This window comes from Oryx dammah, unplaced genomic scaffold (assembly GCF_014754425.2).
Source record: "Oryx dammah isolate SB20612 unplaced genomic scaffold, SCBI_Odam_1.1 HiC_scaffold_16, whole genome shotgun sequence".
Classification (NCBI taxonomy): domain Eukaryota; kingdom Metazoa; phylum Chordata; class Mammalia; order Artiodactyla; family Bovidae; genus Oryx; species Oryx dammah.
The window spans coordinates 12797802-12813702 of record NW_024070200.1 but is presented as its reverse complement, the minus strand read 5'-3'; the positions used below and the strand labels follow the sequence as shown (position 1 = coordinate 12813702).

The following is a 15901-nucleotide window of genomic DNA, read 5'->3' as shown; positions in this document are numbered from 1 at the left end:
TAAATGTTAGAATTCATTTTTCTCTTCTTTTGAATAAGCTCTTTTTCTTTATCTTGGGTAAGATATTCATTTAGAACTTATATACTACCTTCTGAATAAGATTTAAGGTAACATAACTGAAACGTGGTGTAAAATTACAGATTTTTAAGGATGAACATTTGGCTGAGAAGATTTGTTGGGGAATAGAAACAGACAATAAGCTACTTGTCAGCATGGTACAAATTTAAGCAACCATTGGTGGAAAAAAAGACTTAAGATAGAACTTGAACTCCTAAACTATTGTAGAATACATTCACGTTATAATGCAGTATTTTCTAATTATTGCCATCTTTCCCCCCCATTCTTAGGTAGAATGGATGAGTGATAAGTTGATGAGGTGTTTTGAAGACAAAAGAAATAATCCGTTTCAGTTTCGTCATCTCTCTCTGTGTCATGGTCTTTCTGACTTGGCTCGAGTACCTAGCCCTAAAGTTGTACTTGCCAGCCAGCCTGACCTGGAATGTGGATTTTCAAGGGATCTCTTTATTCAGTGGTGCCAGGACCCTAAGAACTCGATCATTCTGACTTACAGAACTACTCCTGGGACTTTAGCACGTTTCCTAATTGATAATCCTTCCGAAAAAGTTACAGAAATAGAGGTAAGTGCTTGTGTGTGAACCTCATCTTGAAATTGTTTGGGGGATACGTTATGCATGATGTTTATAACAGTCAGTGATCAAAAATAAAACTTGAAGTTGTTCCAGGATTTTTTCAGGCTGACAGTAGAGGGGCTTTAACAGCATGCCTTTCAGAGCTCCTAAACTGGAAGTTCTCAGTATCGAACCCTTCCATGGTGCCGTCTGGAACCATACCCAGAGAATATGCATATATACTGTATTCTCACTCACTCTGAAAAATTGCTTTCACATTCTTCCCATAATAGAAATCTGGCTATCTCCTAAGATTTCTTTTTCCAGTAGCCTTCTCTTTCCTGCGTCATGTATTTGAGTGGCATAGGTGTCCTTCTTCTGTGTTGTAGCTTTCAAGCTATTTCTCTTCCCTCTGTAGCTCATGCTGTCAGACTTGAAAAGAAGCTGGCCTCTTCTTGTTCCAGACACTTACTATTCTCTTGGTCATTGTCTGTCATTCGTTAGTGACTTGAGACCCTGGTTCACAGCCTTCCTGTCCACTCATGCTCAGGACTCCATTCGTGATGACTTGAGCATCCATATGCATGATTTTTCCAGTTCCTTGCCCTCTCAGTTCTTTGACACTTTATTTCTTTTCTTTTTAAAATTGATAACACTTTATTATTTATATCATTGTGACCCTATGGACTGTAGCCCCACAGGCTCCTCTGTCCATGGGATTTCCCAGGCAAGAATACTAGAGTGGATTGCCATTTCTTCCTCCAGGGGATCTTCCTGACCCGGGGACCGAACCCCCATCTCCTCTGTCTCCTACATTGGCGGACGGATTCTTTACCGCTGAGCCACCTGGGAAGCCCCAACACTTTATTTCTTAATTTTTTTCTTCCACTCCACCTCAGCCATCCCTTCCCATGATCGTGCAGTCTACTCCCATGCTCATACCTTTAACCTTGTTATGATCTACAGATCTCTCCTTCATGCAGAACGCTCTGGTCTCATAGCTGACTTCCTCTGGCACTCCCATGCCAACAATGCTTTAGTCCCACCGGGACTTTGAATTCATGAACCTCATCACTTCTACTTAATCATCATTGCTGTATCTTCTGGTCAATGGTCCAGCATTATTTTGCAGACACCTTTCTTTTTATTTATTTATTTGAAGTATAGTGTGATTTACAATGATTCAAAGTGATTCAGTTTTACATATGTATATATATATTTTTTTCTCAGATTCTTTTCCATTATAGATTGTTAGGAGATGTTCAGACAGATATTGTTACAAGATATTTAATTGTTTTACCCTTCTTTCTGTTTATTATACTTGCCTAGCAGACTCTAGTTAAACCATTTGCTTAATTCATGCCTATATGCAAGCAATCTGATGTTACTGGAGTTAAATACACTGTGTGGAGAGGTTTCCCTTCACATTATTGACCTCACTTGTCAGACAGGCACCCAACACCAGCACTCCACATTCTGTGGGATAATGCATCTCCCATTCTCCAGGAGGACAGTACTTTCTTTCTCCACAAATATCTTTCAGCCCATCTCAGCCCTCACCTGTAGCACATAACCTTGTTTCAAACTTAACTGAGAAGTAGAAGCAGTCAGGGAGGAATTCTCTTACCTTCTCATCACTAAATAGCCTAATCTGTCCTGCATCCACATTGCAGCCTTGTCTGCTGTTACGGGAGCAACATTTAGCCAAACGACCCAAAAGCCAAGAGATCATTTTGCTTGGTAACCAACACATCGAATCTGCCAATTTTTCAAAACTAATATGATTTGTAAGGCTTCCCAGGTAGCGCTAGTGGTAAAGAATCTGCTTACCGATGCAGGCGACGCTGATTTGATTCCTGGAGAAGGAACTGGCATCCCACTCCAGTATTCTTGCCTAGAAAATTCCATGGACAGGGGACCCTGGTGGGCTACAGTCCATAGGGCCGCAAAGAGTTGAACATGACTGAAGCGACTGATACTGAATGGTTAAGAGCTGGCGTTCTTGTGCACACTTTTAGATGATTACTGTTTATTTTGTCTTCCTAGCAGTGATTTTAAGGACTGTTTAGTTTGTGAAAAGCTAAATGATAAGGGTATCTTAGTCTTTAACTCTGCTTAGTGCATGCATGCTAAGTCGCTTCAGCTGTGTCCCTAACTCTGCTTAAGAAAAGCATAAATAGTAACTAAAATCTGATATACATTCACTATAAAAGCAGAATTGTTGAGGAAAGATTCAGAGCAGGCATATCAAAGTAAAATGCATACTATCTTTTGGGCTATTTTATAGCTTAGAAATATAAAGTTAAAAGAAAATATGAGGTTCAAAACTTGAAATAGTTTCATCAGATATGAAATACTAAATTTGAAAATATTTATTACTGGAAATACAATGATGGCTGGTATGCCATTTGAGGAATTAGTAAAAGACTATGAAAAGTGATTTAAGTTTGAAAAAGAAAATGACATTCTGAGCTGAAACTTTGAAATGTTTTAGGTTTTTAATATTTTGGTAAGCAATACTTGTTTCTAGGGTCTTTGCCCTCTCATCTTGTTAGGGATATTTCTTCTGTGGTTATCCTTTTTCTCTCCATTATCTATCACCTCTTTCCTTTATCACATCCAAAGTAGTTTTTACTGTTCCTTGTCCCCCGTTCCCAAGCTTGTTCTTTTCTGAGTCTTCCTCATCTCATGGAATAGCAGCACTTTCCACGTACTTACTCAAGCTGTAAGTATAGATAATTTTAAAATGTTTATTGACATATAATACATACATATAAAGTTTGTGTATTGTAAGCAAACAGCATGATAAATTTGCACAGATTGAACAAACATGTTCTAGCTCATACCCAGATCAGAAATAAATTATTACCACTTCTCCCAGATGCCCCCTTCCTCATCCTCCCTATGTTTCCAAGGGTAACCACTTTCCAGACTTCCAATACATAGACTATTAAAATTTATTTTCGATTCCTTTTCTCTCACTGTGTGTGTGTGTTAGTGACTGTGTGTGTGTGTTAGTTACTGTGTGTGTGTATTAGTCCCTTAGTTGTGTCTGACTCTCTGCGACCCCTTAGACTGTAGCCTGCCAGGCTCCTCTGTCTCTGAAATTTTCCAGGCGAGAATACTGGAGTGGGTTGTCATTTCCTCCTCCAGTGGATCTCCGCGACCCAAGGGTGGAACCTGTGTCTCTTGAGTCTCCTGCATTGGCAGGCGGTTTCTTTACCACTGGCGCCACTGGGGAATTTTCTCTCATGTCCCATGTCCAATCCAGGAGCAATTCCTATTGACTTGACTTCCAGATATATCCTAAATCTGTCTGCTTTTCTCCAGCTCCACTCCCGTCATCCTAGCCCATGGTAAGGGTCTTGCCTGGGCTGTGCAGTGGTTTCCTAATTGACTTCACTGTTTTTACTTTTATGCTCCCTTAATGCTTTATTCTCATAGCAGCCAAAGGCATGTCTTTTCCTTTCTCTCTGTTTCTGTCTCTCTCTTGTTTTATTGTTTTAAAACCACATAACATGAAATTTACCATCTGAACCATATTTACGAGTCCAGCACAGCAGTGTTAACTGTGTGAACACTGGTGTGCAACAGACCTCTAAAACTTCTCAACTTGTGAAACCCAAGCTCTGTAACCATCGAACAACCCCCAAAGGCATCTTTTAAAAATTTATCATTTCGTGTCACTCCCTTGCTTGAACCCTCTGGTGACTTCCTTCTCTTTGAAAAAAATCCAGACTCCTTTCCCAGGGTTTCAAGGTCCCACTGACCTGATCTCCGTCCACTTTTCTGACCATATCTCATTCTGCTTTCTTTACGCTCCACAGTGCTTCACTGCATCAGGGGCTCCTTCTGCCTCTCATGTTCCTTCACAGCTTTGCACCTGTTTACTCCTTTACTCAGGTCTCAGTTGAAAGGTCGCCTCCTCAGGTAGGCCTTCTCTGACTGCCAGTCTACTACTCAATTGCCAGCCCATCACGTTATTTTCCCTAGCTGTCATTATTGTCGGATATTTTTTCATGAGAAAGGGATCTTGTTTTTTTATATCCACTAGTATGTGGAAGGTCCTCAGTAAATGGGTAGGTTAAGTTCATGAAATACCAGATGAGTGAATATGTAATAAACCAGACTTCTGATCATGTTAGATAAGAGTTTACTATGTATGGTTTTTTTTCATCTACATTTATCCTTCTCTAGAGTCAAATCTTATGCATTTAAAAAGAGCAAAAACAGTAGATGAATAAGGATTAACGAATGGGAGTAGATTTGATTAAGAAAAAGGAATAACTTGGAGACAATGCAGTGAAGAACTAGGAAGAAAAAAAATCTTAGGATTGATTATTCTAGAAATCTGCTTTTGAATTTAGCCATTAATTTTAGCTATCTTATGTGAAAATAAGATGGAAAGTAAAATTTATTATAGCAACAGGCATAAGCTAAATCATGGGGTGAATGTTTTGTTCAAGTTTATTTGTGGTTAAAACAGACAACTGTGTAAATTGCCAAGTGTGTACTACAGGAAAATAATGATACTTTTCTAAATTGAACTTACATTCAAGTATACTGCTAGGTAAATGTGAAATGCCAGGGGTAACATGTAAATCACTCTTTCATTCTACATAGTAGAATCACTTGATTTTGGTTTTATTTTTTTGTTACTTTTTATTGTAGAATAAAGGTTAACAGAAAAGTTGTAAAAAATAGTATACCCAGATTTCCCAGTTGTCAGCATTTTATTGGCTTTGCCTTATGACTTCTTCATATACGTACAGACACAGTATGAGATACTTTTTTGAAAGTAAGCTGCAGATACTCCATCATTAACTCTAGTCACAGCAGTATGCAATACCTAGAAATGAGGACATGCTCCTGTAAGACTGTATATTTATGATACATCACTTGAAATAAGGAAATAAGCACTGATATCATACTGTTGATATAAATACTATTTCATCCATTGACCCCACTTGACTGTTGGTGATTAGCCAACAATGGCCTTTCCTTTTTGTTTGGAATCCCATCCAGGATGACACATTGCATTTGTTGTCAAGACTTGATATTTTTGAAGCATATATGTTCTAGATTTTTTTTTCTATTCACATACAAATATCTATATGATTCTTTTTTAAAAAAGAAATGGGACCAAATTTTCCATGTATTTTTGAATAATGAAGGTTGCTACAGATTTACCTTATTCAATACTTGGTATAATAAACTTTAAAATGTTCTTGAATAAGTGATTGAATTATTTGTAGTGATTCTTTAATAATACATTATGTATACGTACTTTGATTATTTAATCCAGTAGTTCCCAAAAGCATGGTGCAAGGACCCCTGGGGGCTACCTGAGACCCTTTTATGGAATCCACCAATTGTTTTTCATGGTGATATTAAGATGTTATTTGTCTTTTACTGTGCCTACAATATTGACAAGTGAAAGCAGTGGTGGGTAAAGTGCTGGTGCCTTAGCATAAATCAAGTCTGTGGCACCAAGCTAGGTTAATCACTGCATTTTTCATCACCATACACTTGTCGTTCAAATAAAGTTGCAGTTAAGAATATCCTTGATGAAGTAGTAAAAGTTATTTACTTTTATTAAACTTACAAATTTTATTAAACTTTAATAAAGTTATAACTTTATTAAATCCTTTTAAAAAGAACCTCTTAAAATAATCTTGGTGTCGAGATGGGAAGTATACAGAAGCACTTGTGTTACATACTAGATTGGCCAAGAGTTTGAGTTTTTCCCTAACATCTTACAGAAAACCCAAATGACTTTTTTCGGCCAACCCAATATGATGTTTGTCTTGAAGAAATCACTTGGGTAATTGCTTGAGTTGTTGAGTTAAACTAGCTACTTGATTTCCTGGAACACCAGTTTTACTTGAAATGACATAGTTATTCAGACTTATGTATTTGGGAAATATTTTCCCAAAAAAGAATAATTGAGCTTGTGACTCTAAGGAAAACAATTGACAGCATTTCTTGCCTCAATCTGATAAAGCTGAAACTTTCAAGTGAAAAGTAGCATTTTGGAAAATTTAGCCTGTCACTGTCAGATTGACAACATGACTTTTCTGGGGAGATGGTGGTGTTATTTGCAAATGTTGATTTTTAAAAATATTGTCAAATTTGTGTAATGTTGTGTAATTTATGAACTAATATTCATAAGTTAACTTAACTGTGTGACTTAATGAACTAATCTGTGTAACTTAATGAACTAATATTTTCCAAATATCTAATGCATGAAGTTGCAAAGTAATGTACAAGTAAAAAATCCAAGTAAAAAAAGATCAATCAGTAAATTTTAATGTAACAGAGTACAGAAGTTATGGGTATGATTAAAGATTCCACATGACAACTAGCCTTTAAGAAACCACCACTTTTTGAGTTTTAATGTAATATCAAAGAAGAATATTCATGAAAAGGCTATTTAAAATTTTGCCAGCTATTCATCTGTGTGAGGCTGGATTTTCTAAATATACTTTAACCAAAACGATATATGGCAAGAAGCAGAATGTGAGAATCCAACTGTCTTCTATTGAGCTAGATATTAAAGAGACTTGCAAAAATGTAAAATAATGCCATACTTTTTACTATTTTTTTCTTGCTTTGGAAATTATCATCTTTTGTGAAAAATGATGTTAACATTAACATGATATGAGTGATTTTATTTTTAATGAACAAATAAATTTTTAAAAATCTCTCAGTTTTAATTTCTGATATGGTAAAATATGAATAAATATAACCTACAAAAAACAAAAGTTCTTCAGGGTTCTCAGTAATTTTTAGGAGTTTGAAAAGAGATGAGTGGAGAAGGAAATGGCAACCCACTCCAGTATTCTTGCCTGGGAAATCTCACAGTCAGAGGAGCCTGATGGGCTACAGTCCAGGGGGTTGCAAAGAGTCAGACACAACTTAGCAACAACAACACAGGTAGATCGTGATTTGGGGAAATACTTCTTGATGGAAACGTGGCATAAAACAGAGTGATATGACATAGCAATATGGAATATGGAGTTTTGCAAGAAATAAAAATATGTGTATAGAATGTGCTGTGCTGTGCTTAGTCGTTCAGTTGTGTCTGACTCTTTGCGGCCCCATGGACTGTAGCCCAGCAGGCTCCTCTATCCATGGGGATTCTCCAGGCAAGAATACTGGAGTGGGTTGCCATGCCCCCCTCTAGGAGATCTCCCCTACCCAGGGTTTGAACTCAGGTCTCCCACATTGCAGGCAGATTCTTTACCCTCTGAGCCACCAGGGAAGCCCATGTATAGAATGATTGTTCCAAATATTCAAATAATAAGATCTGGGGCTAAAGAGAAAAAAACATAAAAAGAGATCAGAAAATTTGAGAACTACTGATTAGATCATTCCATGCGGATGGATTTTAAGGTTGTATCCGGTTTTTCAGTCTTGTAAAACATTGCTGCCATGTACTTTTTCCCCCTCACTTTTCTGTTATCATTTCAGTAGATAACTTGCTAGAAGTAGAAGTGCTGTGTTAAAACGATAGGTACATTTTTAGTTTTAGATGTTGACAAATTGCTTTCTAACATAGTCGTCGTAATTTTCCCATAGTGGATGAAAGTAACCTTTCCCTGTTAGTGATTACTATAGCCAATTTCATAAATTAAAAGATGGTTTTACATTAAAATTTTTTGCATTTTTCAAATATCATTTGGGTCAAGTGGTAGAGAATCCACCTGCCAGTGCAGGAGATGCATGCTCAATCCCTGGGTCAGGAAGATCCCCTGCAGAAGGAAATGGAAACCCACTGCAGCATCCTTGCCTGCAGAATCCCATGGCCAGAGGATCCTGGTGGGCTACAGTCCATGGGTTGATAAGAGTAGGACATGACTTAGCGACTGAACAACAACAACAAAAATTATTAGTAAAATTGGATATGTTTTCATGGCTATTAATCATTTTTATAAAGTGCTTGTATATCATTTTGTCCTGTTTTATTGTGTTGACCATCTTTTTCTTAACATGTTTGGAAGAGCTCTTAGGAAAAATTGCTTCTGATAGTCAAATAGTGCTGCAGATAATTTTCTCAGTTTCTTTTCACTTCATGAGATTAGAATATCAGAGTTTTTTTCCCCTCGTTACCATATGTATTCACCTTTTCTTTTCGGTTTTGTGTGATTTGTAGCTCTCACCTACACCAAGCTATAAAAATACTTTTCTGTATTTTCTTTGCCTGATTGGTGATTTTTAACCAGTTTGATTTAAATTAAACCCATCTTGGAAATGTGACAGCTCAATTTTAGTACTAATCTAAATAGGACCTGTGATCGCACGTAATAGAAACTTGAATATTTCAGAGGAAAATTTAGTTTAAAGATGATGAATCAATTTAGAGATGTAATGTATTTCTCACACCCCACTGCCTTCACCTCCTAGTATTAATACTTCCTTTCATCTGCTATTTTTCTGTAGTTGAGGAAACGTGTGAAACTTGAAGGGAAAGAACTTGAAGAATACTTGGAAAAAGAGAAACTAAAGAAAGAAGCTGCTAAAAAGCTCGAGCAGTCAAAAGAGTAAGTTGTTTTCAGGCAGATTAGAAGTTTTTATAATTTGAGAACTTGTTTCTACAGAAAAATGTTTAATTGAAAAATACTTAAATTTTCTTTTGACTTTATTGCTCTCAATACATCTTCCCAGTGGTGCTAGAATTCTAAATTCTTTTCATTGCTAATGTTAGCATGTATTTATTAGTTGGCCTGTTACCAGTTGGCAGTTTACACTATATTTCACAAAATAGCAGTCCAATAATACTGTATTATCGTTGAATTAATATTGACTGTTAATTTAAGAATAATTTTATAAATACTAATTAAAAATCATTTGGGGACTTGCTGATCTGTACCTTTTCACAAACTCCCTTAGGGCGGACATAGATTCCAGCGATGAGAGTGACGCTGAGGAAGACATTGACCAGCCATCAGCGCATAAGACCAAGCATGACCTGATGATGAAAGGTGAAGGCAGTCGTAAAGGAAGTTTCTTCAAACAGGCTAAAAAGTCTTATCCTATGTTTCCTGCCCCAGAAGAAAGAATTAAATGGGATGAATATGGAGAAATTATCAAGTACGTGAGTAAAACAAGCTTTTCTTGCTTCTAGGTTGGAGGCAGTAACTGTGTTGTCATTTGAGCTCAATGAATTTGGTCCTTCTGGTTATCATGTATGTAGTTTCTGAGTATCTCAGCTTGAAAGACACAGAAAACTTTAAATTTAAAATGTAAAAATAGGTTGAGGAACATCTAGAAAGTTACTATTAAAGGAGAACTGATAATTTTATTAGGTATGTGAAATGTTTTGAAAGATGATCACCACTCTTTCCCTTCGCCCACTTAAAAAGAGAGGTAAGGGCCATGCAGGGGTTCCCAGGTGGCGCTAGTGGCAAAGAACACCAGTGCAGGAGACGTGAGAGACGTGGGTCCAACCCCTGGGTGGAAGGATCCCCTGGAGGAGGGCATGGCAACTCACTGCAGTGTTCTTGCCTGGAGAATCCTATGGACAGAGGAGCCTGGCAGGCTGTGATCTATAGGGTTGCAAAGAGTTGCACACGACTGAAGTGATTTAGCACATGTACAAGGGACATGCATTGGAAAAAGATGTATGATAGGAAGAACTTTTGACAGCTAGAGTTATGTTAAGTTGGGGACATGGGTTATGTTTCAAGTATTGCATGCCTGTTTTAGTTATAAGAGGAATAGGAGATCTCATTAGTGGAACCATGGAAAATCTATCTACACCTTTAGAAAAACAACTGAAATCACATGTTCGAATCACAGACTTGAAAACACTATTGTCCTGAATAAAGATCAGTAAATGTCAGATGCCTTAGCATAGTGCCCAACGTCTTTCACAGTTGGGTCTCTCTCTACTTTCCTATTATATTTCTCTATATTTCTGTTACATTAGTGTGTGTTCTCCATTCTGGTGGTACCAGCCTTCTCTCAGTTTCCTCCTGCTCAGCCTTTTCTGTTTTTCTTAATTGGCGTGTAATTGCTTTACAATGTTCTGGAAGTTTCTGCAGTATAATGAAGTGAGTCCACTACAGTAAACATATATCCCCTCCCTCCTGGCCTCCCTCCAACTGCGCCTCAGCCCCACCCATCTTGGTATTCATGGCTGCTCAGCTTTTTCACGTCATGCGTTTACACATTTCTTTCCTGCAGCCTTGTTCCACCTTCCCACCCCAGGCTTTCAGGCTGCTGAGTCTGGCCTCACAAACTCCTGGAAAGCTTCCCTCTTCTCCCCCACCACCCCAACACAGTTAGCTCCCTCTCTTGCACCTTCTTTGTTCTCCTTTAATGGTATCTTGAGCATATGGTCTTAGGTCATCCTTGGGTTTAATTAGGAAAATTCTACTGTTTATTTGGCCCTCTAAAGTAGTAGGGAAAAAAGCTAACAATCTAAACAGTGCTGGAGAGTTTGCTTACCGCTTCACTTAATTAGCGCCAGTCTGTTTAGCATATGGACAGGGCTCTTTAGCTTCAATTTTCTTATCTTAAAAATGGAGGTAAAATAGATTGTGCTTTTAAGGCACTCAGCATAGCACCTGACTTGCAGTAAATGCGTGTTAAGTGGTTGCTGCTTGCCATCGTTATGTGGATTACAGTTGGCAATGTGCTACAGTTGCTCTGTGGATTACAATCAAAGATACTGGGCTCCTGCAGCAGTCTAGGTGCTGATGGTAGAGGCCTGGATTGTCAGAGAGAGAGTGTGAGGGGATTTGGGGCTAGGGCATGACAAATACTGAGATTAGAGAGAATGCTTTTTTTAAAAAAAGTTTGCCTTTTAATTTTAACATAGAACTCTCTCTGATACTAAAAAATAAATGTGCTAGTAGTTTGTTGAAATAAAAGTAAAGGCTTTTGAGGGAGCTAATTTGTGTCCTCTGCTTTCATCAGGCAGGGAAGGAATAATGGGTGAGGGGCCGTCTTAGGGAAACTAAAGGAGATCTGAGATTTGTAAGATTGGAAACTGACAAGAGAAGCCACAGAAGCTGAGAAAATGAATTACTGGAACAAAGGAAGGGCCAGGTTGCAGGAGTGCTTGTAGCAGCCTCTCAGGTCTTTGAAAGACCTGTCTAGATAGGGCCTTTTTCACTCCTCACATGGTGTGTTTCAAAGTGTACTTAAAGAACCTAATATATGCTGTCATTTCATTACTGCAATTGTGAAGTTGCATTGACTTTGCATCAAATGTATATTTGAATCCTGAGGTATGTGAGGAGTCTAAAGATTGTGCCATCTACTAATTAGTTGTATATATTAAATAACATTAGCTGGCTTGTTACTACTTCTAATTAGAGGCTTATTATTTAGACCAGAGGATTTCTTAGTGCCAGAACTTCAAGCTACTGAAGAAGAAAAAAGCAAATTAGAGTCTGGCCTGACAAATGGAGATGAACCCATGGATCAGGATTTATCTGATGTTCCTACTAAGTGTATTTCTACAACAGAATCTATTGAAATAAAGTAAGTGCTTTTGTTGCATTTTGCAAATAGATTACAAAGTAAAATTTTAAGTACTTGAATTATACAATTAACATTGTTTCAGAGGTTATATTTCTGAATATTCACTAGCAGGTTTGTGCTTAGTTAATTTTTTTTCTTCTTGTGATATATGGGAGTTTTTCACTTTATTAATGACATTGGAATGCCAACGTGAATTGGTGGTGAGGAGGGGGTTAAACTTCACATTGTACATTTATATGAAGAAACATTCTTTCTGGTGTTTTTAGTAAGTTGAGTAGCAGGTGAACTTGTGTAATTCATAAGTTTAATTTTTCTAAGAGCTTGTTTAGTAAAATAAACACCTTGACTCAATTAACTCTAGGGCACTAATATCTTAAAAACACCACTGTGTCTTAAAAATATCAATTGTGAACCTTTTTTCCCCTTTCTGTTTAGTGCAGTTAACAGCAGCAAATGATCATTTTGGAATATATATATTTTTAAAGTTATCAGAGAGCAGAGTGGCTTATTTGTCTAGTATCATTTAGTATACATTCTTGAGTATAGCCAAGAGCTTAATAATACATGTTAACAATATAACACAGGTATATTCCTTAAGTCCTCATGCTACATGTTGATACATTTCTTTCCTGATGATAAAAGCTATTAAAAACCTAATTTTAGAAAAGGAAACTTGAATAATCATCTAATTACAGAGCCAGGGTTACTTACATAGACTATGAAGGACGCTCTGATGGGGATTCCATTAAAAAAATCATCAATCAGATGAAACCACGCCAGTTAATCATTGTCCATGGACCACCAGAAGCCAGTCAGGATCTTGCAGAGTGCTGTCGAGCATTTGGTGGGAAAGATATTAAAGTGTACATGCCGAAGCTGCACGAGACAGTCGATGCCACTAGTGAAACTCACATCTACCAGGTAAGGGTGCTGGCCTTCAAGCAGCAAGTCCTAGGGGGTGAGATTATTGATGGTTTCCAACCTCAGCTCCACATCAGGAGAGCTCTGGGGGAGTGAAGGGGGTGCAGTGTTTTCGTCTTAGTCTCACCAGTTACATTAGAATCACTGCAGGTGGGACCCTGGCATCAGTAGAAATGAAAATTTGCCATGTGGTCCCAGTGTGCAGTCGAAGTTAAGAACCTTTACTTCGGGAAGTAGACAGGGGCCCTAATGATCTTACGGGTCATTGGGTCATTACTAGTTACAGTGAAGATCAGATGAGTGAAAGATTTTTAAACTTTAATACACAGTACTAAAGTTAGAAAATTATAATAATAGGTCATATTTAATTGTCAGGTTATACTCTGTGGGCTTTATTTCTCTTTTTCCCCTTTGCATCATATCTAGGTGAGATTAAAAGATTCACTTGTCAGCTCCCTTCAGTTTTGTAAGGCAAAAGATGCTGAACTAGCTTGGATAGACGGTGTCTTAGACATGAGAGTTTCCAAAGTGGACACAGGAGTTATTTTAGAAGAAGGAGAACTAAAGGATGATGGAGAAGACTCCGAAATGCAGGTGGATGCGCCTTCAGATTCCAGTGTCATAGCACAGCAGAAGGCCATGAAAAGTCTGTTCGGAGACGATGAGAAAGAAACAGGTGAAGAAAGTGAGATCATTCCTACTCTGGAACCCTTACCACCTCATGAGGTAAAAAAGCATGTGCTGCTTCTCCTCTCTCCCTTAATTTACCCTTTGAATTTTCCTTCTATGTTTTGAACCATTTAAAATGTGTCAAATGTAGACTTATTTTGAAGTTTTTAAAAAAATTACTAAAGATGATGTCCCTGTGCTTGTGCGTGTGTGTCTTCTGTGGCTAGAGAATAACAATAGTTGAGAACCCTTCAGCAAACCTTCCTTCTAAGACACGTAATTGTTCCATGATTTGTTTTTTCCAGAATAGATTTTTAAATGTTAAGTTTGATGATTGGGAGGGTCACCTATCTACTTCTATTATAGTTAGGAGATTTATAATTCCATTATTCTATGTTGCCTGTTCAGTTGAACCACTTTTGTTTTTGATATAGTTAGAAATGTTTTATTTAGTAGAGATATAGTTTTAGCTTGGTATTTTGTTTACGTGCTCTCAAGAGATATCTAGTTAACTGGCAGAGCTGTAAGATAGTTTAACGTACGGTAATATTAAAAGCACATCACGAGAGTCTTACACGACTGTCCCCTCATCTTTAGCCCTTCTCTGCAATAAGGAATGAAGAGATGGCCTCTTTCATCAGATCCCCTTTGAGCACAACTCTTGAAATTGCAGGAAGGAATTAGGAACTTTTCTCTCTGCGCCAAAGCTGGCACTCTCCAAAACAACTTCAAAGTAGTGGCATTACATTGAACCACTTGCCTTTCTGATTCTAAAACCCACGGTGTCCACCGCATTCACAGTGAGGGGGGAAGGACAGTGGAAGCGGGATCAGGGACAATTATCCTCTGAACTATATACAAAGGACTGGGATCTCGAAAATGAAATTTCAGTTCAGTTCTGCCTACTGGCACTCTCGTTGACCCCCTTCGGCAAGTGGGTGAGTGAAGAGCATAACATTATCAAACGTCTTTCTGTTATGAGGCATGACTAATAAACTTGATTGTGAAACGTTCAGAAAATGTGAAGGGCTTTGTAATGTTAAATAAGGAGGTAAAACTCAGAATAAGAACTGGGAATGTGATTTACAGACATGAATGATCTGTCAAAGGAATTCAGGGGATAATAGAAATTATCTTTGAGATCATGTGTTACTTCCCTTTATTCAGTACAACTCTGTCTGGTGTTCTGTTTGAAATTCTTCTTTCCCCTTTAACCTTACCTCAGGTTCCTGGACATCAGTCAGTTTTTATGAATGAACCAAGACTGTCAGACTTCAAACAAGTTCTTTTACGGGAGGGGATCCAAGCTGAATTCGTAGGAGGTGTGCTCGTTTGCAACAATCAAGTGGCAGTCCGTAGAGTAAGTGTGTTTTTAGTAAGGAAGGACTGAGTGAACAAATACTTCTGGTATTTTGTTATTTTGAATTCTGGAATTCTTGATTGAGTTAATTTTACAAACTGGAGAACAGTAAATTAAATTTATAATGATCGACCTTGAAGGCTTTTAAAAGGGACTGTCAAAGATGTGATATATAATTTTATTGTAGATTTTTATTATTTGAATCCTCTGACATTTATGTGTCTATGTAAAATTCATGACTGGAATATTATGTTCATATTCTGTGAATCAGAACAATCACTTCCTAATCAATCATAAAGTAACCTAGTTAATATGTTTTGGTTATCATGTCTGCATACTAATGGATAGAAAATGTACTAAAGAACTTTTTTTTTTCTACTTGGTTTCTAGACGGAAACTGGACGCATTGGATTAGAAGGCTGCCTTTGTCAAGATTTTTATAGGATAAGAGACCTTTTATATGAACAGTATGCCATTGTGTAAAGGACATGATGTCAAAAAGTATCTGTTTGACCTTTCTAAGAAAAAAGGATTCTTATTCTAAGCTTTTGCTTTTTTGTTTTGTAACATATAAAAAGAATCTGCCAGAAAAACTTAACATGCATTTGATTTTTAAAAATGTAAATAGAAACCATATTGCAATTGCTCAAATGAGCATGCTGCCTTTTGGCTTTCAGAGTATCAGAGATCCTTACAAGTGCACAGGCCTTGGAGTTGAAGGTAACTGGCTTCCTTTACAGACCCCTTATTTTAGAAGGGCTTTTACTTGAATTAAACAATGCAACTTAGCAAACCCGTTCAAGGCCTTAGAGAAGCATGTTTGCATGAA

The 15901-nt window shown here is 37.5% G+C and overlaps 1 protein-coding gene across 3 annotated transcripts in view; it reads left to right on the top strand.

Moving 5' to 3' along the window:
- The window catches only part of CPSF2 (cleavage and polyadenylation specific factor 2), a 30629-nt gene extending 14959 nt beyond the window's left edge, over positions 1-15670 (top strand). For all 3 annotated transcript variants that reach the window (XM_040256617.1, XM_040256618.1, XM_040256619.1), the window contains 8 exons: positions 348-638; positions 9072-9172; positions 9522-9722; positions 11970-12122; positions 12818-13043; positions 13470-13769; positions 14938-15072; positions 15463-15670. In XM_040256617.1, the coding sequence (XP_040112551.1) occupies positions 348-638; positions 9072-9172; positions 9522-9722; positions 11970-12122; positions 12818-13043; positions 13470-13769; positions 14938-15072; positions 15463-15555 (1500 nt within the window). In that variant the 3' untranslated portion in view covers positions 15556-15670. The remainder of the gene's footprint in view (positions 1-347; positions 639-9071; positions 9173-9521; positions 9723-11969; positions 12123-12817; positions 13044-13469; positions 13770-14937; positions 15073-15462) is intronic.
- Positions 15671-15901: the final 231 nt, after the last annotated feature.